This window comes from Lycium ferocissimum, chromosome 10 (genome assembly GCF_029784015.1).
Source record: "Lycium ferocissimum isolate CSIRO_LF1 chromosome 10, AGI_CSIRO_Lferr_CH_V1, whole genome shotgun sequence".
NCBI lineage: Eukaryota > Viridiplantae > Streptophyta > Magnoliopsida > Solanales > Solanaceae > Lycium > Lycium ferocissimum.
Window position 1 is genome coordinate 43819978 of NC_081351.1, and position 22722 is coordinate 43842699.

The 22722-nt window shown below is 33.5% G+C and overlaps 3 protein-coding genes across 4 annotated transcripts; 1 reads left to right on the plus strand and 2 right to left on the minus strand.

The window, feature by feature from the left end:
• Positions 1–4863: 4863 nt before the first annotated feature.
• Positions 4864–7150, minus strand: LOC132035485 (probable indole-3-pyruvate monooxygenase YUCCA11). Its single transcript, XM_059425768.1, is given in 5 exon segments — positions 4864–5039; positions 5041–5142; positions 5474–5596; positions 5693–5926; positions 6408–7150. Coding segments are annotated over 5 exon segments (1146 nt in total). The 5' UTR covers positions 7023–7150; the 3' UTR covers positions 4864–4967.
• A 3906-nt stretch (positions 7151–11056) lies between these two features.
• On the minus strand, positions 11057–11692 carry LOC132034937 (probable indole-3-pyruvate monooxygenase YUCCA11). The gene has a single exon (XM_059425268.1). It carries the CDS (start codon positions 11690–11692, stop codon positions 11057–11059), a length of 636 nt encoding a protein of 211 aa, XP_059281251.1.
• A 3525-nt stretch (positions 11693–15217) lies between these two features.
• Positions 15218–22722, plus strand: LOC132033998 (ras-related protein RABC1). 2 transcript variants are annotated; one of them, XM_059424202.1, is made up of 7 exons: positions 15218–15373; positions 15482–15686; positions 18067–18135; positions 20325–20390; positions 20994–21115; positions 21281–21409; positions 22426–22722. In XM_059424202.1, the coding sequence occupies exons 2-7, from the start codon at positions 15551–15553 to the stop codon at positions 22531–22533; spliced, it is 630 nt and encodes a 209-aa protein (XP_059280185.1). In that variant the 5' UTR covers positions 15218–15373; positions 15482–15550; the 3' UTR covers positions 22534–22722. The 2 variants fall into 2 exon arrangements, with proteins under 2 accessions (XP_059280185.1, XP_059280186.1); XM_059424203.1 differs by having other exon boundaries at positions 15222–15373; positions 15492–15686.

Genomic DNA, 22722 nt, shown 5'->3' on the forward strand with positions numbered 1-22722 from the left:
ACGATATACGAGTTGCGTATGAATTGAGTTGATTGTCGTGGGATAGCTTCAAACCAAAAATTTAAATTAAAAAAGAAGACATGAAATGATGTATAAAAAAATCGCATGTGGTTGGCTTAGTATGTTCGTAAACGTTTGCAAGAATTCAACATCGTTATGTTGCTCTGCTAGAGACCGTTTTGGACATGTTGTGTAAAGTGGACTGTTTTGACTCGTGTTTTCATTAAGTTGGAAAGAATAATTATAAGTTAAGAGTATACATCATATTGTATGTTGGATGGGCTGTTATGTTGTTACATGCAAACGTTAAGGCTACAAACTAATAAAAGTAACTTGAGAATGTCGAAGCCGTATGAATCGTTATTGCATGTTAATGTGGGTTGTTTAGAATATTGTGTGGGCTGTCCGGATTGGTATTGAACACATAATTATTGATGTTGTATTGGTAGTATGTGGTTGGTTTAGATACAAGAGAAAACATCGCCTAAACATCTAGAAAGGAGTTACTAACGTTAGAATACGTTTGAATCTCCCGTAGCTTAACCATAGTTGTTGGCGTTAATATAGGTTGAAGTATTATTTAAAGCGTACACATATTGTGTGACGAATAAGCGCTATAGACCTGTCCGATCGAAGCACTTCGTAAGGAAAAAGCCTTTCGCGAAAGTTCGTGACACCCGCTCGGGTATCGAGGTAGGTTACGGTTTACTTTATGTCTCAGATCCGTGCTAAAACGTATGTAAATAGTAAGTGATTGACGGAAAGTATGATAGGCCTTCTGCATGGTGGGAGGTAAATTCCATCTAGGTTGGTATTGCCACCGTTATGTGGGCTTGTCGCCATTATTGTGATATGCGGGTCGTTACGTGGGCTCGTCGCCATTATTACGATATTGTTATGTGAGCCGTCATTGTATTGTGATTTCATGTATTTGATATAATTCTCTCTCTTGTTCTCCCACCGGTCATATGGAAGAGGAAGGTTATTACCGAGAATCGAATATTGAATTGCAATTCCTAGTATGAATCTATGGAACCTATGATCATGATTATCGAGGTTGATTCTACGCGAGGCACGCATCCCATATTCTATGTGCTATGTGATGTAATTATCACCTAGTCGTATCTTTATCACATACTAGCTCCTCACCTGCGAAAGTGGAAGTGGTAATATCGATGATCGAGCGCGGGCAATAATATGACTTGTACTTGTTTATTGCATATTGGTGATATAATTGAGACCGATATCATGCACGACATACTTTCATATTACTCTTACGTCATATAATGGCGATGAGAGCGATCGAGAGACCCGAGTGTCACGAGATCGAGAGCGACGAGAGACTCCGAGGTTTCGCCGAGACCGAGAGAGAGACCCGAGGTTTCTCGCCGAGATTGAGAGTGACAGAGAGACCGAGGTTTCTCACGGAGATCGCGAGTGTTTGTCGCCCGAGGTTTCGTCGGAAACGATGGAGTGTCCGATGCCCGAGGTCTTTGCCGGATCGCGAGAGTGTGCTCGTGATCCGAGGTTATATTCCGAGCGAGTGGTACATGGACTTCGCGGGTCCCCCATGGGTCATGACTATGAGGCATTGCCATAGCACGTGTGTACTGGAGCGGGAGGTGAGAGGTATCATCGTATCGTACAACATTTACATAGACGACATCGCATTGCATAGCACTCCATTTGAATGGTCATTCATGTCATTGTACGGCACATTCTCTCGATTGATTCTTGATTTGTGAATTACCGAGTTGTTGTTGTTTGTGAGTATTTATTTTAAAGGCCGGATGGAATCGAGGTTTATAGAATTCTCCCTAGGCTTATAATCCGAGATATTGAGATCCCCGCGACTATCGTTAATGCAAGACTTTCTCATGTGCTAGACGTGCAGACTCGTGTTTGATTACTTATCCGCTTACTTGTTAGTTGCTTCTTGTTTATATGCGAACTAACCATTGTCGGCCTATGATACCTACGAGCCTAGTGTTGTGCTCATACTACTTTTCACACTCCTTCCGGAGTGTAGAGTTATTTTTCGTGCGATGTTCGGAGTCTCACGACCGTTTCGAGGCATTCGTCAAAGACGTTTGGGCTATTGCAACCCGCAGTCTCTCCTTAGATTTCGTTGTTCTCATCCTTAAACGAAGTCGTATCCGGTTGAGTCCGTTATCTATTCAAATTGTAAACTTCTTTAAGCTCTTGTACGAGTCTAGACCGCATTTTGGGAATTTCTTATAATAAAAGTATTTATTCCGCATGTTGTATCAAATTAAGGTAGTTATCTGAAGGGTTCGCCCACCAGGGAGGGTTAGTGTGGGTGCCCGCATGATCCATGATTTGGGTCGTGACAATTTTGGAACCTGTTTGATCTGATTCACAACATATCTTGAATTCCAGCTGAGGTAAACCAACTACATTTGTTCCAGACAAGGGTTTATGTTTATGGCTTATGCTTTTGTTTTCAGGTTGCATCCTTGGATCTGTGGATTTAAAGTCTATTAGATGCTTCTAGACTGTGTTTTTGAGTTTATGGATGATTTAGATTTTATGTTTTATATCCTAAAGTTTATTCGGTTGAATCTGAGGATAATAAGCTACACAAACCACTATTTAACGGTATAATGTGCTTCAGGCTACTTTTATATTCTTATTTGAAACTAGTGAATCTTGTAAATGCAATCTCTTATTATTTAAAGATCAGATTTGTATTTTCACATTAAGAACTATTTGCATATCCTAATCAACTCCAAATTTAGTGTGGGCGAAAAAAGAACTTTCAAATTCAACCAAAGCACTTTCAACTTATGCAATCTATTCAACTCAACATTCAACATAATCAAACACTATCAGATACCAAAAATTGCTATATTCACACATATTTTTATAATTATCGATTAATTTGTATTATAAAAAACTAAATCTAATACTGAAATTACTTACAATTGAATAGTTGATTAACATTAACGAAGTTCATACAGAAAAATTGGTTGTTAGCTGAAAAAGGTTCGAACCATTATCAAACATTTACTATATTTGTCGAAGCTAATTTTTTTAGCAATTAACTGCCAGATGTTATTAAATACCAAGTAATTCATTACAAAACTAGAGCAAGACACCCATTCTTCTCATCAAAAGTAAGGCAAACACATAAGTTATACTTCCACCTAAGAACCAAAGAAACTATAGCTCACAAATATAATCAAATAGCCTTCTAGTCCCACTTACTCTAATGTACAACAATGTTTGTATTCTGTAAACCAACTCCCCCCCTTCTTGTGAATTTGTTGTTGAAAACTCTTTCATTCCTCTCACCCCATACTTCATATATCACTGCTGCAAAAGCTGCTTCAAGTATTACACCCTTAGGAGCTCTAGTCGTGCTAGCCTTCAGCACCCATCTCCACTCTTGTTCCCATACCAAGATAGTACTTTTCCATTGAAGCCATTGTAATACATCACTCCAAACACCATTAGAGTAGACATATTCAAACAATAAGTGTTGCAAAGTTTCAGCTTGGTCACCACACTGAACACAAAGTCCATTGATAGCCTTGCCCCATTGGAGCAGAATATCTTTAGTTCTCAACTTTTCCAGTAGACTCTATAATGGTGTGTTTAGGGCAGGCTGCATTATGACAAACCAATTCTCTCCAAGGTACATTAGTAAATTCACCTCTCAGTTTCTTGTAGGCAACACTGATCTGGAACTTGTTCCCCTTGTACATCCAGAGTTTGCCAGTACTTCCTAGTGCTGGAAATCTTTCTTACCATACAAGAGGCTTGTGTTGGGACCTCCATAGGTAGCCAATAATTCTGCTTTATATAATAAGAATGCACCAATGTAATCCACAACTTTTCGTTCTGCTGACTGAGAGCCCATAGGAGTATGCAAATGGCAGTTTGATTCCAAATCTTTAGATTGACGCATACTAAAAGGTGATTAAACCATTTTAAAGAAAATCATACTAAACGCTCTATCTTAAGTCAGAAATTAAAACATTAACGACTAAACAACTAGTTCCACTACGAAATCAAAATGCTACTGAATAAATAAAACAAGTTTGCATCACCATAGCGTGTGATATAATGATCGATTAATTGGGTTAAAATCTTGAAAATTAGAATGCAAATAAAACAAAGACAAACCACATGATTTCTTCTTATATGTATAAGCCTTGGTGGATAGTTACTCAAAAATCACATTTGTGACAACTAACAATAATGGCAGAATAGTCGAAATTCGTGCAAGCTGGGGACACCCCCGTCATAAAAAATAAACTATGTCACTATTAACTTTAGTGAAACATAAGGTAAGACTTAAGAGGTTGTTTGATTCGGAAACAAGCTATTTCGGGATTGTAATATGAAGATTAAATAATTAAATGATTATTTAGTGAATATAATTTTATAGGCAAATATTCGGTTCATTGGACTAAAATAGAACACAGAGGTATGATATATATAATGCATCTTATTTAAACTGATAAATTTGGTTTATTTTCAATTTTGACGTTATCTTTATTTAAAACTTTGATTTTTTTTTTTTTTTTAGAGAAAGACAAAAAGAATATTTTATTATTTATTTTTGTTTTGAGATTATAGTCCCTTATTCATCAACAAACAACCAAGAGAGCAGAATTGTGGATGGAGAAAAGACCGTAAAGCTAGAATAAGTCAATATTTCTTGTATAATATTTGTAAATAAAAGATAAGAGTAGAAAGTTCTACTCTATGAACTTGCTACAACTTCATCATGATTTTCCAATCGTGTAAAGAGAGGCTGGAAACATAGTAAAATTAATAGATATTTTTTCTAAATACATTTGCTATTGAAAATTCATCGGTCCCACTAACTTGGATTCAAGCCTCGTATATGATCCACTAAAATTGAAAGTGCTCCTTACAAAGACGTTCTGCATACTTTAAAACTTGCGCTCGAAACATCTACTTAAAATATGGAGGGATCAAATGTGCATCAAAATCCTATTGATATCTTCAGCTACATTCTTAGCATCAGATGAAATTCCAAATAAACCAAAGACTTGCAAATCCAACGCAATAAATACCTTTCTCCCCTTTCCAGTGACAAGGACTTCCCTTTTTTGGCTTCCCATTTTCATTGAATAGCAAACCATCATCCTACATAAAGCATTTCATAAAACAGTTAAATTTGCAAAATACATTTTTCAAGTTTTTTTTTTAAAATAAACATTTTAGTTTTCAATCTTTAACATGGAATTAATCACAAAAAAAAAAAAATAATAATAAGAAGATTGGCTAGACTTATGTAACAATTCTATCTTTAGTTTTTGTTTTAATGCCCTGTTTTAGGACAAAATGGTTATTTGACTGGTACAAGTCTTCAATTTTAAAATGGGGTGTTAAAATTTAAAATTAAGGGTTAGGTTGTTACTATCTTAATTTGAACCATAAATGAAAATTGCAAAATTGCTTAATATTTATCAAATACCTTGAGCCATTTTGTAACTGTGCTTTTGTACCCAGTAGCAAAAACCAACGCATCAAACTGTTTTCTCTTACCATCAGTAAGTTTAACATAATTTTTTTCTATTTTCCTGATCGAAGGTAAAACCTGAAGACCACAATGAGACCAGTTGTAAAAATCACGAAATAGTTGGGGGAAGATAATTATATTAATAATTGGAGTGAAAAAAATTGTTCCATGTACCTTGATTTTTTCTTGTTTGATTTTGTTCAATGTTCCAACATCAATAACAGGAGATTTACCAGTAGCTTTCTTAAGATAAAAGGGACCCTTGTTAGGCCTAGTTAGCCCAAAGACGGAAAGATCACCATATGCTAATCTACTTAACAACGTCACCATTTGGTCGACTACATTACAAGGAATGTATTTCAATAGAAACATTCCCATTTGGATCATTTCCTTCGTGAGAACGTGTACCTATATACAAAGAAAAATGAAACACGATGAAATCTTATGACACTATTTTTATTAGTCCGTGCTGAAAATAATGAAATCTTTCTATGTCTGGAAAGTTTACGAAAGAATGACAAATTTTTATATTTGACTTTTACGAAGTTTAAAAGAGAAAGAAAAACTTTTGGATCTTATAGTCTTAAACATGACATAACATTCATATGGCTATAAAATCATGTTATTAAGGGTGAATAGGAATTAAAGTTAAGTTGCTTCCAAATATAGAAAATTATCTTTAATTAAACTTCTCATTTCATCCTTAATGACATAATTTTATAGCCACGTAAATGTACAAAACCACAAATATAAAAACTTCTTTTCATTTTTAAACTTCATATCTAGTAAAATAGGTATGCATATAATGAAACAGGAAGTATGTATCAATTCTTTTGACTAAACTGACAGATAAAAAGATGGAGGAAGGAAATAGTTAAAGAGAACTTACGGGGCTACGAACAACAATGAAGGTCCGAGCACCCCAATTGGACAAATCATAGGCAATTTCCATACCAGAATTTCCACAACCAACTACTAAAACATCTTTCTCCTCAAAACTTTTGCCATTTCCGTACTCACTTGAATGCATAATCCTTCCATCAAAATCATCTAACCCTTCAATTTTTGGAACAAAACCTTCACTATTTTCTCCAGTTGCAACAACAAGAAAGCTAGCAACATAATTCTCAACAATATTTTTTTCGATGTTCATCGCCTTAACATGCCATTTACAATCAACATTATCCAAAAATGCAGACTCAACAGTACGTTGATACAAGGGATGAACATTAAAATTGGAAACATAATTATCTAAGTATTCAATAAAACCAGTTTTGGATACAAAAGTAGGTGAATTTGGAGGAAATGACATGTAAGGAAGTTCACAAAATTGACTTGCTAAGTGAAGTTTCAACCTATCATAAGACCTTTTTCTCCATAAAGAAGCAAAAGATTCATCTTTTTCTAAAATTACATTAGGAATATTTTTGAGATTTAGACAAGCAGAGGTAGCTATGCCAGCAGGGCCAGCTCCAACAATGAGCACAACTGTTTCTTGCTTCATAATTCCCTTTTCTTTTCTTTTTTTTCTTTGTTTATCTTTATCCGTTTTCTTCTCTATTTTGTTGATCTTTATTACTGTGTTTATATAGAGAAGAACGTCCAACAAACAAAGAAAATTAATAAATTATTTTCCAAATTCATTTAATCATTTCCAAATGCAAATGTTACCTTTTATTTAATGTTGAATCTAATGTTAGTCTCTATATGTTGATTGCTAGATTAGCAAAGTTTTAAAAGTCTTACCATAAAGCTTGAATTTGTGAAGTTATCTAGTTTTTATAGTAACTGGTTCATTTATAAAAATAACCGAATTATATACGGTTCAATGCTGATATTATATTATTCTCTCTATATGTATATTATGCAGTTGTGTAAATATTCACTTTACGGTAGTCTTGTTGAACTCTATCTACTAAATGATTTAACATTGAAATTTTTAAATTTAAATGGTAGAAAGAATCAATTTACAAGATGGAAACACAATTTTCAAGGACAATTCTTTTTTAATTACATGGGTGATTCTTATGAACAAAAATATTTTGAAAAATTATTTAGTACATATTAAGGTTTGATAAGGGTGTCACCAATTGGATAGGTTTCACATTAAGTTGAATGATAAAACTTTCCAGTGTCAAGGATTATTAATATTATTAAGGAGTTCTGTGGTCAATTATAAAACAAGTTATATGCACATTTGGATTAAAAAAATATATGAATCATATGCAGGATTAGAAATGCGAGATTATAGCAAAGATTATTTTTATCGGAAGTTTGATTCTTTGTTCTAAAAATGAAATATATAGGGTAAAACTTGAAATATGAGTTTAATTTTAAAATTAATAAAATTAGGTGTTGATGATGGATCTGAGGAAAAGATCCCACTTTTATGCATATGTAATGTACTTCATACAAGCTTCATTGGCTTATAGCAGGTAGATGTTTATGCATTTAGTATTGGGTGAAATTATGCATTTAGTATTGGGTGAAAATCATTTACATCCCCCACTATGCTTTAGTAATCAAACTCTCCCCTCAACTTTGAATAATAGATATTCTCTCCCCTTTATCCTAATTGACTTTTTAAATGTCTATTTTACCCTTACATTATCAACTTTTGTTTTCTTTTTTTACTTCTTTAAAATCATGATATTTTTCATTTTCTTAATTTATGTAACAAATTTCTTATAAAATTTAATATTATCTCCTAGGCAAATGAAAAAGTGAGAAATATTAATTGAGTATATAAGTTAATGATTTTCTATAATAAAATAAATTAGTAGAATAAACAAAAAATTAATTTTAATAACAAAAATCAAAACTTTAATATTTATTTATACAAGTGAAAAATAACATGTCATAATAACTTTATAAATATGTTTCTATGCAGGTAATGCAAAAAAGATTTCAAAATAGGGGCAAATTTTAAAATTTATCTATTTATACTGTAAATGAATTTTAATATATTTAAGAAATATTCTATGAGTGACAACCAAAACTTGTCTATTTATATAAATAGTAGAGAATAAGAGAAAAGTGACACTTAAATATACACACATGCATGTACATACCTACTGCATATAATATTGAAATAACGATCATAAAATATAGCATTAGATTTTGTCACAAATTCATAAAAGTATTATTCTACTTATAATGTTAATGAACTTAAATAAGAATCTATAAATACCTAGATTAATATATATATATATATATATATATATATATATATATATATATAATATAATATAAAAATGTATTACATAATAGAGGATTAAAAAAACAATGGTGAAATAGTCGACAAGCATGTTTTTTGGAGAGAACGCCTATTTGTTGAAAGTTGAGGCGAGTTTGCTATTTGAAACAAAGTTAAGCGGTGAAAATGATTTTCACCCATTTAGTATTATTTTGGGCCATGCCTATCCTCGAAGCTTATTCAGATATGTGATACATTCATGCCTTTCTATGGGATGCTTACGTTTTTATGTTTGGTTGATTCAACGAGAAAAAAAAAAAAGTTCTGCTCAACGAGGGCCAAGGTTGGTTAGGGCCGATCATGGCTTATAGTTCGGCTCGTGACAAACTCAATATCATAGTACTAGGTTACATGAGTCACACAAGTTGAATCATGGAGCGCTATTTGTAGTAGAGACTTGTTTATGAGTGTGTAACACGTCACACATATAAGCGATGAAAGCCAACAAATATTGATAGAATAGTCAAAGTGCCTGCAAGCTGAAGACCCCACCGTCATTTAAAACAAAAACAACTAAATTACTATTAACTTGTTGTGAAACATAAGTTAAGGCTTAAGGGGTTGTTTGATTCGGGAACAAGTTATCCTGGGATTATAATATTTAGTAAATATACTCTTATAGGTAAATATTTGATTTATTACTAAAAGTAGAATATACGGAGGTATGATATAACACATGTGTTTGGTTTAAACGGATAAATTGGAACAAATTTTTATTTCAGTTATAACATCTTCTATCTCGAAAAACTTTAAAGATTTTTAGAGAAAGGCAAATATTTTCTTATTTAATTTTAATCCGGGATTGTAACCACTTGTCCCACCAATAAAATAAGTGTACGAAGGTTGATATAACATATGTGTTTGGTTTAAACTGATAAATTGGAATAAATTCTTATTTAAGTTTTAACATTTTCTATCTTGAAAAACTTTGAAACTTTTTAGCGAATGGCAAATTTATTATTTTTTATTTAATTTTATTCCGAGATTGTAATCACTTATCCCACCAATCAACTAACCCAAGAGTAGAGAATTTTGGATGAAGAAAAGACCGAAAAGCTAAATAAAGTTTTTTTTTTTTTTTTTTGAACATCAAAGATAATATTAGTATTACTTACGTAATAAAGTCATTACAAGCCGTAGAAGCGTCACGTAGGACACTTTGGTTACCAAAACTAGCTAGAATATTACAGTAATTAGCATCAACTTCTTTCCTAACGACAGTAGTACTATTGATATCATTGTCTACTAGCTTCTTCTTAACAAAACGATAGATAGTAGCAAAGTGAGTGTCATTTCCATTTGCTAAACATTCTATTACCTCTGTACTATCTGTTTCAATCTCCAGAGGGAAGAATTTCCTGCTATTTGCCATTTGAAGTCTTTCATAAAGTGCACGAGTTCGGTATGAAGGGGAGAGGAAGCATGGGTATTACCACTAAAACCTGCTATCCATTCGCCTTTACTATCTCGAAATACTCCCCCTATACTTGCACGTGAGCTAGAGTAAGTTAACCTCTCTTGTATTGTATTTGTAAATCTCTATGAGCTTGCTACAACTACATCAGGATTTCTAAATTATGTAAAGAGAGGCAAAAAATACAGCAAAATTGATATTTTTTTCTATACCTCCCATATTCAAAATCTGTCGACTTGACTAATTGGATTCACGCCTTGTATGATCCACTAAAATATAAAGTGCTCCTTACGAAGAGGTTCTCCGTGCTCCAAACTCGAGTCTGAAAGTTTCATGTAGATTAAAACAGAGAGAATACCACATTCTTTGGATTAAAGTGCAAATAAAAAAGATGGATAAAATTAAGGGAAAAGGGTCAAAAATATTATAACTTTGAAAAAAGGGGTTAAAAATATCCTCAAACATTTTGGGTCAAAAATACCTCTCTCGCCCAAAAGTTTTCAAATATACGCCGTTTGACGGAAGTATCCTCCAAAATAACTCGAAATAATTTTATGCATATCATTTAACTGCCCCAACCGAATAATAACTCATAAGATACCCTTATTCTCCCAATGTAGGTTTGAAGTTTGAGGGAATTGGGAGGATAAGGGGATATTGCGTTTATTATTCGGTTAGGGCCGGTTTAAATGATGGAGCGGGTTTAAGAAATGATTTTGAGTTATTTTGGGGGGATAATTTAAAATCGAAAGGGATATATTTGAAAAACTTTTGATGAGAGGGGTATTTTTAATTCAAAATAAGTTTGGAGGATATTTTTAGCCCTTTTTCCAAAGTAGAGGGGTATTTTTGACCCTTTTCCCTAAAATTAAATAGTAAAGAGAAAACTTACAACGCTACGAACAACAATGGAGGTCCGAGCACCCCAATTAGACAAATCATAGGCAATTTCCATACCTGAATTTCCACAACCAACTACTAAAACATCTTTATCCTCAAAACTCTTGCCATTTCTATACTCACAAGAATGCATGATTTTTCCACCAAAACCATCCAATCCTTCTATTTTTGGAATAAAACCTTCACTATTTTCACCAGTTGCAACAACAAGATACCTAGCAACATAATTCTCAACAATATTTTTTTGGACGTTCATCGCCTTAACATGCCATTTACAATCAACATTATCGAAAAATGCAAACTCAACGGCACGTTTATACAAAGGATTAACATTAAAATGGGAAACATAACTACCTAAGTATTCAAGAAAACTATTTTTGGACATAAAAGTAGGCGAATTTGGAGGAAATGACATGTAAGGAAGTTCACAAAATTGACTTGCGAAATGAAGTTTCAACCTATCATAAGACTTTCTCCATAAAGAAGCAAAAGAATCATCTCTTTCTAAAACTATATTGGGTATATTTTTGAGATTTAGACAAGCAGAAGTAGCTATGCCAGCAGGGCCAGCTCCAACAATGAGCACAACTGTTTCTTGCTTCATAATTCCCTTTTCTTTTTTTCTTTGTTTATCTTTATCCTTTTTCTTCTCTATTTTGTTGATCTTTATTATTTTATTGTGTTTATATAGAGAAGAACATAGAAAATTAATAAATCACTTTCCAAAGCCATATTATCCAATCTCAATATGCAGATTTTACCTTCTATCTAATGTTGACTGCCAGATAGCAAAGTTTGAGAGGCATATCATAAGAGTTTGAATTTGTTTATTGATCAAGATTGATATAAATTACTTGCTTTTTATGTATATTATCCAATTGTGTAAATCTTCTTTTTATGGTAGACTCGTCATACTATATTTGCTAAGTAATTCAATATTGCAGTTTTCAAATTTAAGTGGTAGAAATAAGTTAGTTTACAAGTGGAAAACATAATTTTTAAGAACAAAAAAAATTTAATCACATGTGTGATTCTGATGAAAGAAAATGGTTTCCTCGAAAAATGATTTTCAAAATATTTTTTTTAAAACAAATATTTTCCTCAAAAAATGATTGTTTTGAAAATATTTTTCAGTTTTTTGTTGTTGAATAAAAAATATTTTTTGGTTTTAATGGCAAGGGGATCAACAATTGAATAGTGTTTCACATTGACTGTAATTTTGATAAAACTTTTCAGTGTTAAGGGTTGATTATATTTTTGGCAGTTTAATTGACATCCTCAGTTTGATTCAATTTGGAGACGCTAGTAACGTTTGCTACCTGAGTGCAAAATACTCAAACATGGGGTGTGCATTTTCGGGTTGATTTTTCATATGGTCACTCAGTTAATAGTTATTATCTCATAAAATTACTTTTTCTGTTAAGCAAAATTCTGAGATAATAATTATTAGTTGAGTGACCATATGAAGTCAACTCGCATTTTTGCTTTTCTTTTTCTCTCTTATCTTTTCCTAATCCTTTGCTGGGAAAATGTATCTATCTTAGCCCACCCCCCCCCCCCCCCAAAAAAAGGAAAAAAAAAAAAGAAGAAGAAAATTCAGCATAAACCGCAGGATCTTTCATGCTAGTGACTAACAGTAAGAGGTCATAATTTCTTAGTATAAGCATTGTTTATTGAAATTACGTACCACATTATTTGTATACTTTCCCATGATGCACCTTAAATCCTTAATAACTCATATAATTTTGTATTCCTACAGGGGAAATTCCTGCAAACAATTTTTTTTCGTTAAATGCGATATTAATACTTTGCAATTTTATATAAATGATTCCTTTAGGGGTGAGGTACGTCGGAAACAATCTATGTACCTCCTAAAATAAGGGTAACATCTGCGTACACTCTATCTTTCCCAACCCCACTTATGAGATTACACTGAACATGTTGAATGATTCCTTTGAATAATAATTTCTTCACATCAAATTTCTTCATAAACATCTTCAAGCAGTATTATCTATGAGAAAAAGTTTTAGCCAAGTAAAAATAGTAGACGATATCTATGAGCAAATACTATGTTGTACTCCATTCATATAGAATTTTAATGAGCAATTTCTGGTGAGCAACTACTTTGACCTAGTGAATAAAATAGAAGTAATTAGATTAGTTTCACTTTCAAATATTACTAGAATATTGACTCAGATGTCAACATACCTAATGATAGGAAGTACTTAATTTGCTACCAAATCATTATTTTCAATAGCGTAATGTGACAAGACAACCGTAGGGGAACGCAGCCAAGGGATCATGATTTCATCTAAATCCAATTTTTTTTTTTTTTAACAGAAGACCAATATATATGTACAAACTTTAAATAAATTCTGATTTTATAATTTGAACAATTCGAGTTAGTATTAAAAATCTTCAAAGTTGAATCTATTAAGCTTAAATCATGAATCTGCATGGTAACAATCTCCTATCAATGCAAAATTCAAATTCATAGTCATCATATCACCATATGTAATAAATAAAATGGTATTTCCATTCAAATCTCTACTCAACGCAGCGCCTTAAGGAGAGTCCGAAGTTGGTTGCTAACGGAAGTAGTGCGACAAAAGGCAAAACGAGAATAAACACCAGATGCAGAATCAAGACCACGCTACATAATAGAATGTTGGGAAAAGGGCCAAATATACCCCCTACTTTATTTTATTAGCCAATTTTATCCTCCGTTAATGATTTTGAACAAATATACCCATTTTGAACAAATATACCCCTGTCGTCTACAAAGTTTACACGTATCCCTTATTTGGATGAAAACTCCAAATCAAATTAAATTATCCGGTTTTAAGAAAATTACTCAAACCGTTCCCTGACCCGCCCCAACCCAACCCCTATTTCATCTTCTTCTCCAAGAAGAATGCTTAAAATTGATTCAATCTCTTTGATTCTCAATCAAATGAGCTCAAATTTGAGATGCAACTTCCTTAAAATTCAGTGAACAAATCCCAACCACCAACTTCTTCAAACAAACATTGAATCAACAAAACCCATTTTCAAGTTTTTTTCTTCAAGCTTCAAACTCTAACAATAGCTAAAAAATGGAATATGCAAGAAAAAATGGCTCAAAGACATGCTAGCCATTGAGATTTGTTCACTGAATTTTGAGGAATTTGCATCTCAAATTTGAACTCGTTTGATTAAGATTGAAGGAGATTGGATCAAATTTTTTGAGCATTCTTCTTGGAGAAGAAGATGAAATCGAGGCTGGGTCGCGGCGAGTCGGGGAACAGATTGGGTAATTTAATTTGATTTGGGATTTTCCATCCAAATAGGGGTATGAGTGTAAACTTTGCAGACGACAGGTGTATATTTGTTCACAATCACTAACGGGGGATAAAGTTAGCTAATAAAATAAAGTAGAGGGGTATATTTGGCCCTTAACTGATCCATTCCAAATAGACCGAATTATAAATGGAAAACTTAGTCAATGTAGTCAATGTACCCTTGGGCCAACTAATTTACCAACATGACCGAAGTATACACTTCGACTGTATATGTTGTGTGTTCTTCTGTCCCAATTTAAGTGTGTTACTTTTCTTTTTAGTCTCTTTCAAAAAGAGTGTACCTTTCTATATTTAGTAAGTTTTCTGATTTCCAACATTCTACCCGGCAAGTTTAAGACCACAAGATTTAAAGGACTACACACATTATTAATTTAAGACCACAAGATTCAAAAATATATCTTTGTTTCTTAAACTCAGTGCCCAGTCAAACTAAAACATTTTAAATTGAAATTGAGAGAGTATACAGTACCTATACACTGTGTATATATTTTATAAAATTAGATGACCGAATGGTATTTGGTTACAATTTTCCCTTGTAAATATTAATTTTTAATCATAATTGAATGACAAATTTATCTAGGAAAGATACTTATTTTATATTCATTAATTTAAATTAATATAATCATCATGTGTGGCTAATGTTTTAAGTACTTGAATTTGTACTTGGCATGATGAAAACAAAGCAATCGGTCATCCAAGTCGGCAAACATTTATTGCCAAAAAAAAAAAAAAGGTAAACTAAGTGTACAATTTCTTAAGCATAGTGTACAAATAGTCGCTATAATCAAAAAGTTTGCCTTCAAAAAAAGCAACTCTTCATATACCAACTTTTTCTCCAATGTTCTTCCACCTTTACAACACTCTCTCCATGTATAATAATTATAAAAAATAAATAATCTCATCTTTTTATAATTACACTTTACCAATTATCTCCATAATTCCAGGTTATCTCTTTTTCTTTTTTGTCAATTCTTGATTTGATATTTAGTTTTTGAATCTGTGTTTCTTGATTATTGTTCTAAAGTTTGGATTTTTTTTTTTTTGGATCTTAGGGTTTTTAAGGTTGATTGAGTATTTGGGTATTGTTGGAAATTTGAGATAGTTGAAGGGTATTTAAGGAAATGGAGGCATCTTCATCTGCACCAGAGTTTGATTACTTGTTTAAGCTGTTGATGATTGGAGATTCAGGTGTTGGGAAGAGTAGTTTGTTGCTCAGTTTCACTTCTGATTCTTTTGAAGATCTTTCTCCAACTATTGGTAAGTTTTTTTATATTTCTTTTTTTGGTTTTAAGATTGTTAAGGTATTGGTTTTCTTTGCTGTTAAGGTTTTTGTGTGATATTGTTGCTTAGAATTGTGTTTTGTGATGTACATTTTATAAAAAAAGAGGGGTTGGGTGTGGAAGTGGGAATGATAGGTGGATCAAATATGAAATATTGGGTAATACTTCCTCAGTTTCAATTTGTTTGTTTGGTTTTGACTTGGCACGGAGTTTAAGAAATAAAGGGGGACTTTTGGATCTTGTGGTCTTAAATTAAAAATGTGTGTAGTCCTTTAAATCTTGTGGTCATAAACTTGCCGGGTAGAATGTTGGAAATCAAAAAACTTACTAAATATAGAAAGATACACTCTTTTTGGGATAAACCAAAAAGGAAAGTAAATCACTTAAATTGGGACAGAGGGAGTACTTAATTTGTGAAAATGGGGGTATTGATGGAAAGATTGAATAAAATAGTTCGAGTGTTTTGTGGGTGTGGAAATTTCTTTTAGCTATTTATGCACAAAACTTGTATTGTTCAAGGGTTCTATTGCATGTTGAAGGTTAGTTAACACTTTGGCTGCAGCGATTGGGTAACTTGAAGCTGCATAAATTATGAAAGAGTTAAAAGACTTTATTTGGAACGGTTATGTGTCTATCAAAAGTGAGACTAACAGTTTGAGTTAATTCAATATGAGTGGTATTGCATTGGTCTAACTAGATGAAGGGGAATATTTATTGAATTTCTGGTATTGATGTAGTGCTGCATAACCAGCAGCATCAAAAAGAAACAAAAGAAGAGAAGGAATACCTAGAATTAAACTGGTGGTGGGAACAGTTAATTGATCTTTCCAACTTCATGATGGTTTTTTCCATACATGGTGTGAGAATTGACAAATATATTTGAGAATGGAAATGTTGTTTTTTGATGTATTTTGAGTCACTTGTAAGTGAGAAATAGTGCATACATCTGAAGAAAGAAAACCTGTGTAAAATCTTTCTGAACTGAACTTAGCAGGTTTACACTGTTCACTTGATATGCCATAAAATGTGTGTCAGAAAAATTCTGTGGTGTTTTTTTCCCTGGCTATGTTGCTCGGACTCTCCAAAAATATTGCTGCATCCGTGTCGGATCCTTCAAAAATGCACTATTTTTGGAGGATTCGACATACACCCGTCAACATTTTTTGAAGAGTCCGAGCAACATAGTTCCCTATAGGCCTGTGCGCAAATCGGTTCAACCCGAATTTCCGAACCGATTCGAAACAATTCGGATAATTCAATTTGGATAATACAATTCGATTTCGATTTACAAATGCAATTGTCAAATATTACGGTTTAACGGTTTGGATACGGTTGACTTCAATTGTCAACCGAACCGATCCGAACAAACCGAATTTATATGCCACTAATGACTAATACTCTAATAGTCTAACTATATATGTGCTTAATACTTATAGTGAAGTAATATTTATTTAACTTCAGAAGTGGTGCAAATGAATGTCTGCATGCACACCTTGCACTAAATATCCATGGCCTTCTTGTTGGCCTCAAGCTAACTTCCCTTTTGGTCTTTCGTCTTTTCAGCGTTCTTCTCACGAGCCATCTTTGCCTTTTGGCCATTACCTCCACCCATGGCTTTGTTTGTTCTTTGATCTTAGCCTGTACAAATTAGATTTTTTTTTTTTTTTTTTTCGAACTGAGTTATTATGCTTGTCTGCTTGCAAGTTGCAAGATGCTGGATTATTAATTTGGTATATGTAATGTGGTGTTGGCAGATTTGTATGCTTGCACAAGTTGTCAAGCTCTTGTTTTGCTAACTGAGTGGCTTTGTTTGTTCCACCCATGGCTTTGTTTGTTCTTTGATCTTAGCCTGTACAAATTAGATTTTTTTTTTTTTTTTGAGGATGCAAACTGAGTTATTATGCTTGTCTGCTTGCAAGTTGCAAGATGCTGGATTATTAATTTGGTATATGTAATGTGGTGTTGGCGGATTTGTATGCTTGCACAAGTTGTCAAGCTCTTGTTTTGCTATTTATATGCTATTATGCTTGCAAGTTTATGTTTTTTTCTTGGTTAATGTCTTGGTTATAAGGCTGCAAATTTACTATCTCATTATCTTTTGTTATGTTTACTCTAAAACTGAAATGAAAATAGTTACTTGTTTAAATTTCGAACAAATCGATTTGTGTAACCGAACCGAAATAATAAAAAATGAATCGAATTGGACCTAGAATGGATTGAGTTTGGTTGAGAATTTTAGAAAATCGAAATTTGAAATTTCAACTCGATGAGGGCCAAAACCGAACCGAACCGATTCGTGCACAGGCCTAGTTCCCTAGATAACTAGTTACGGAATAAGCTGTCTCTCATATTCTCAGGTGTGGACTTCAAGGTTAAACATGTCACCGTCGGGGGTAAGAAGTTGAAGCTTGCTATATGGGATACAGGTAATCCAGTCATTTTATGCCCTATCTTCAATAAAGTCTTGCTTTATTTTAAATGGTTTAGTTGCATATCCTTTTCTCCAAGTAGCATTCTTTCAAACCGCTGAAATAATTCTTATCCAAATGTATCGTATGCGAACCAAATAGAGGCATTATTGATTACCCTTAAGCTGGATATGATACGACGTGGTTTTCCAAAATATATCTTGTGGTTTTCCATCTAAAAGCTAAAATCTCTTCAACCTAGGGAGCCGTTTGGACATGATTTGAAATCATGAGATGAAATCATGTTTGGACATGCAATTTGAATTTCTTAAATTATATTTTTTCTTATAGACATAAAGACCCCACAAGTTGTGAAAACCATCAAAACTTTCCTAATTCTTATACAATCATACAAATGAGCAAGTCATAGTTCATAAAAAAATTAATACGCTACTATTAGGCCTTTCTAAAAAATATATCAATTGATCAAACTTTAGTTCAATAAAAAGGAAAATTTAACATGAATAGTAATGTAACTACTCTTTAATATAATTCTCTCCCACATGGCAACAATCTCTTCACACCGAGTATGCATTTCCCAATCAGATGACTGAAAAGACGAACCAACATTGTTACATTTAAAATTTTTATGGGGTTTTTTTTTACAAAATATAAACTTATGGGTCAAGTTTTACATTTAAAAATTTTGAAATCATGATTTGAAATTCCAAATCATGGTTTTTTGGATGATTTGGGATTTCATCTCATGAGATGGAATCATGAGATGAAATCGCATGTCCAAACGCCTACTAAAAAAGCATATTTTGCATCTGTTGTAGAATGAAGAAATTGAAAATTATGTGACCCTTATATCATTAGATATTACAATTTACTTGACAGAAACTAGTACTGCCAACTGTTGGTCACGACACTCGCAAGTATATGCTATTGCACTCGTAATATAGGAGCTTGAGTACCCAGGCCACTTATTAATTATCAAGACTAGAACAATTTTGGTTTGTTTAGACAATTAAACTTGACTTAAAGAACTAAACTAAGCATGAATTTAATTTTTGACAAACTAAGAGCAAGTAGAATGCTTTATTGAGCTTCTTCTATTCTCCTAAGTCCTAACTGTACCTTAATGAACTAAGTTATCCTAGGGCGCTATTAAACCTGCAAGTATCTTTCAAATTGCTTACAGCTTACCTTCTGTAACCTATTTTATATGTTTCATGAGAATAATGTTAACAAAGATCCATTGGTATCAAGCCATATTTCTGATTGCATAAGGCAGTTAGGCATATTCCTATCCTAATTGCTAATTAATTTATCTAATGAGTTAAGTGTTTTAAACTTCATGCGATTTAATTATAATCTAACCTTATATTACCATAGAAAAAGTTCAATCACAAGGTTCCAAATAAATCTACAATCAATTAGACAAATCAGGCGCAATATTGTAACTAATTTGCATCTTCTTGATGCCATTAATGAAGCCAATTACTTCATCAAATCAAGCACAATATTCAATACTTCAGTTTATCATCCATCAAAACCAGGAAGAATTGCAAACGTCCTCTGGCTTTTGCTTCTGTATTAGGGCACCTTCCAGTTGCCCTATATCAATGACAACATCTTCCTTCATCAAAAAAAACAAACCAGGAAGAATTGAAGAAGAGTGCAAATAAATTGAATGCTATATATATGTGAGCAAAATGGAAACCTGTGAACACAAAGCAGCACTTACGCGCTAAGGTTAGAGGACCTAGTCGCTGTTCACAAGGTGAGAGAGTGATGCCTGCTATTCATTTAGGTGTGGGTCGTGGCACCTTAACAGTATCCAACTTGAGTTAATGTTTGAATTTGAGTCAATGGTAGCTTGAGTATTGTACCTCCAAGAGTTTTCTTCTGCAAAATATATTGAAGTGAGTGAGAGAAACCTATGAAGTGCCTTGAAACTTAGCAAATCTTAACGAATGCTTGATATTTGCTCATATATTGAAAATCAACTTATCACCAACTGACCCGCTTATTTCCTTTGGAAATAAGGTGGTGGCAGAGGGTGCAGCTGATTGGTATTGCTTCCTCAATATTGTTGTCGACTTAATTCAGTGATTGAGCTCAGCATGTTTTGGTGAATGTGCTAGTGGGAGGTTTCCTTCAGCACAATTCTTAGATAGCATTATGACTTTCTTGTTTTGCAGCTGGACAGGAAAGATTTAGGACTTTAACAAGTTCATACTACCGAGGAGCTCAAGGAATAATCATGGGTAATCTGCTGTCTCTTCTTTCTGCTTGGTTATTTGATTTGACAGATATCCATTTATGTAATCATCATGCTACACTTACTTCAATCTCTTTCTAAGAGACAGCAATCACTGCCGTTCACTAAGAATAAGGCAAGAAGTTGGCACAGTATGCATCTGGCTTATATGTGTCATTATGCTGTCTTATGTGTTGGTTCACATGGTTGTCATAGCTTTAGAGAATTGATGAGTCGTAGTCCAGAACTTTGAAAGATTGCTCTAGTGCCACGAAGAATGGATGGAAAAGATTGTCTCGGCTTTTTAGAATGTTTCTTAGGAGAAGTATACGTCCATTCTTGCATTGTTAAAAGAATAGAAATGGGAGTGAAAAGGTAAAATTAGTGGGGCGGGTTGGACTGTTCTTTAATGATATGCTTGAGTATGTTAATTTTTGAGTACTATTTAAAAGTATGCTTCTTCGTGCTGGTTTATTTTTTGGAGCAAATTCAGTTTCTTCTTAATGGGTTTCTTGTTCTTGGAGCAAATTCTTTCACCCAACTCCCCTGCCATCCAAGATATTATTAGCATGTTGCCATATTCTGGACTTATCTATCTTTGATTCAACAGTTTATGATGTAACAAGGCGAGACACATTCACTAATCTCTCTGATATATGGGCCAAAGAAATAGACCTGTACTCGACAAATCAGGAGTGCATCAAGATGCTTGTTGGCAACAAAGTTGATAAGGTACCTCTCCTTCTTCTAGGAAGAGAACTTGTTCCATCTTCCCAAACACAATCATATACCCCATTTTGACCGGGTGCATTTTTTTTAGTTGAAATGTCGGCATGTGATGATGCTTGTGAATTTTCAAGGGATGATTCATTTACATACATCTGAACTTTTCTGCAGGAGAGTGAAAGGGTTGTCAGCAAAAAAGAGGGAATTGATTTTGCCAGGGAATATGGATGTCTTTTCATTGAATGCAGTGCAAAGACAAGGGTCAATGTCGAGCAGTGCTTTGAGGAGCTTGTGCTGAAGGTATGAATAATCCAAGGATCTTTCTCGTATTTTGTTCATGTTGAATAGACTGGTCAATTTCTTTTTTAAAAAATAGTTTGAATGGACTGGTCATGATGTGATCTTCTATCGGGAAGAAACTTTTTTGTTGCCTAATAGCATTTGTAGGTCTTGGTAAAGGAGTTATTAATTGGGATGGTGTGGATAGTATGCATATTCATATCTGCAGTTAGAAAAACAGGAAACAATTGCTCAAGCAAATGTAGACCAACAAGACAGCATAGCATCTTTTGTGGTTTACTTTGATCAATTGAAATTCGTTCACTCTCTTACGTGGACCAGCTGGTTTTATTTAAGCTCCAGGAGGCTGGTATCTTATCTATAGTAGTTTAGTTGATATGGACACTTGAAATATAAGATGTGCTGGATGTCGAGTATTGAGTTTGGCTGAGCAACAGGTTTATCATGCCTGTGAGATCTCTACCTTCATTTTAGATATTTAACTGTCTTTACCGGTGATAATACTTCTCGAGTATACCTAGAGTGGTTAATGTCTTAACTATGTTCCCATGTGTTTCCTGGAAATCTCCTTGAGGAACAGCTGGTGGGTTTTTTGCACTCTGGAGTGGGCAACATTAAACTTTTTCTTTGTTGGGGAGATGGAGATTGGGTGAACTTGGCAGTTATCCGCCAGTAGTCACTGCAACTTAACCTTTTGTTGGGTCTGTTTCCTTGTCCAACAGCCTTGCTAGCAAATATTATCTCAATAAATGGTTTTATTATTGCGCCGCCGCACATATATACATGCCTTACGAAGTTCAGTTTTATTTTTGTCTCAGCTGTATGCATGCCTTGCGAACTTCAGTTTTATTTTGTCTCAGCTGTTATGTCTCTTCGCAGTAGTTTGACCGACTTAGCTTGGATTTCAATTTAAATGAAGCTTTGTTTCAATATAAAAGATGGAGTCCCTTTTACTTTCCCTCTCTCTATCAAAGAGAAACATTTCTTGGTTGTGATGATGAATTTTGGTTTTGCAGATTTTGGACACTCCAAGTCTGCTGGCTGAAGGTTCAGCTGGTGTCAAGAAAAATATATTTAGACAGAAACCTCCAGAAACTGATGCATCAACAAGTGGCTGTTGTTGAGATGGATGTTTACATCCCTTCATGCTTTCACATCTATGGTTTCCCTTTCTTTTGTAAAAGAAAATGATGTAATTACTTGGAGATCAGCTAACTGTGTTTCTATCCTTCACGTTTGTAGTTCTTGTGACTGAATGTTCTTCTGTTGTCCACTCGACTTTAATTTAATATTTGAAGATGATTTCTTTTTTC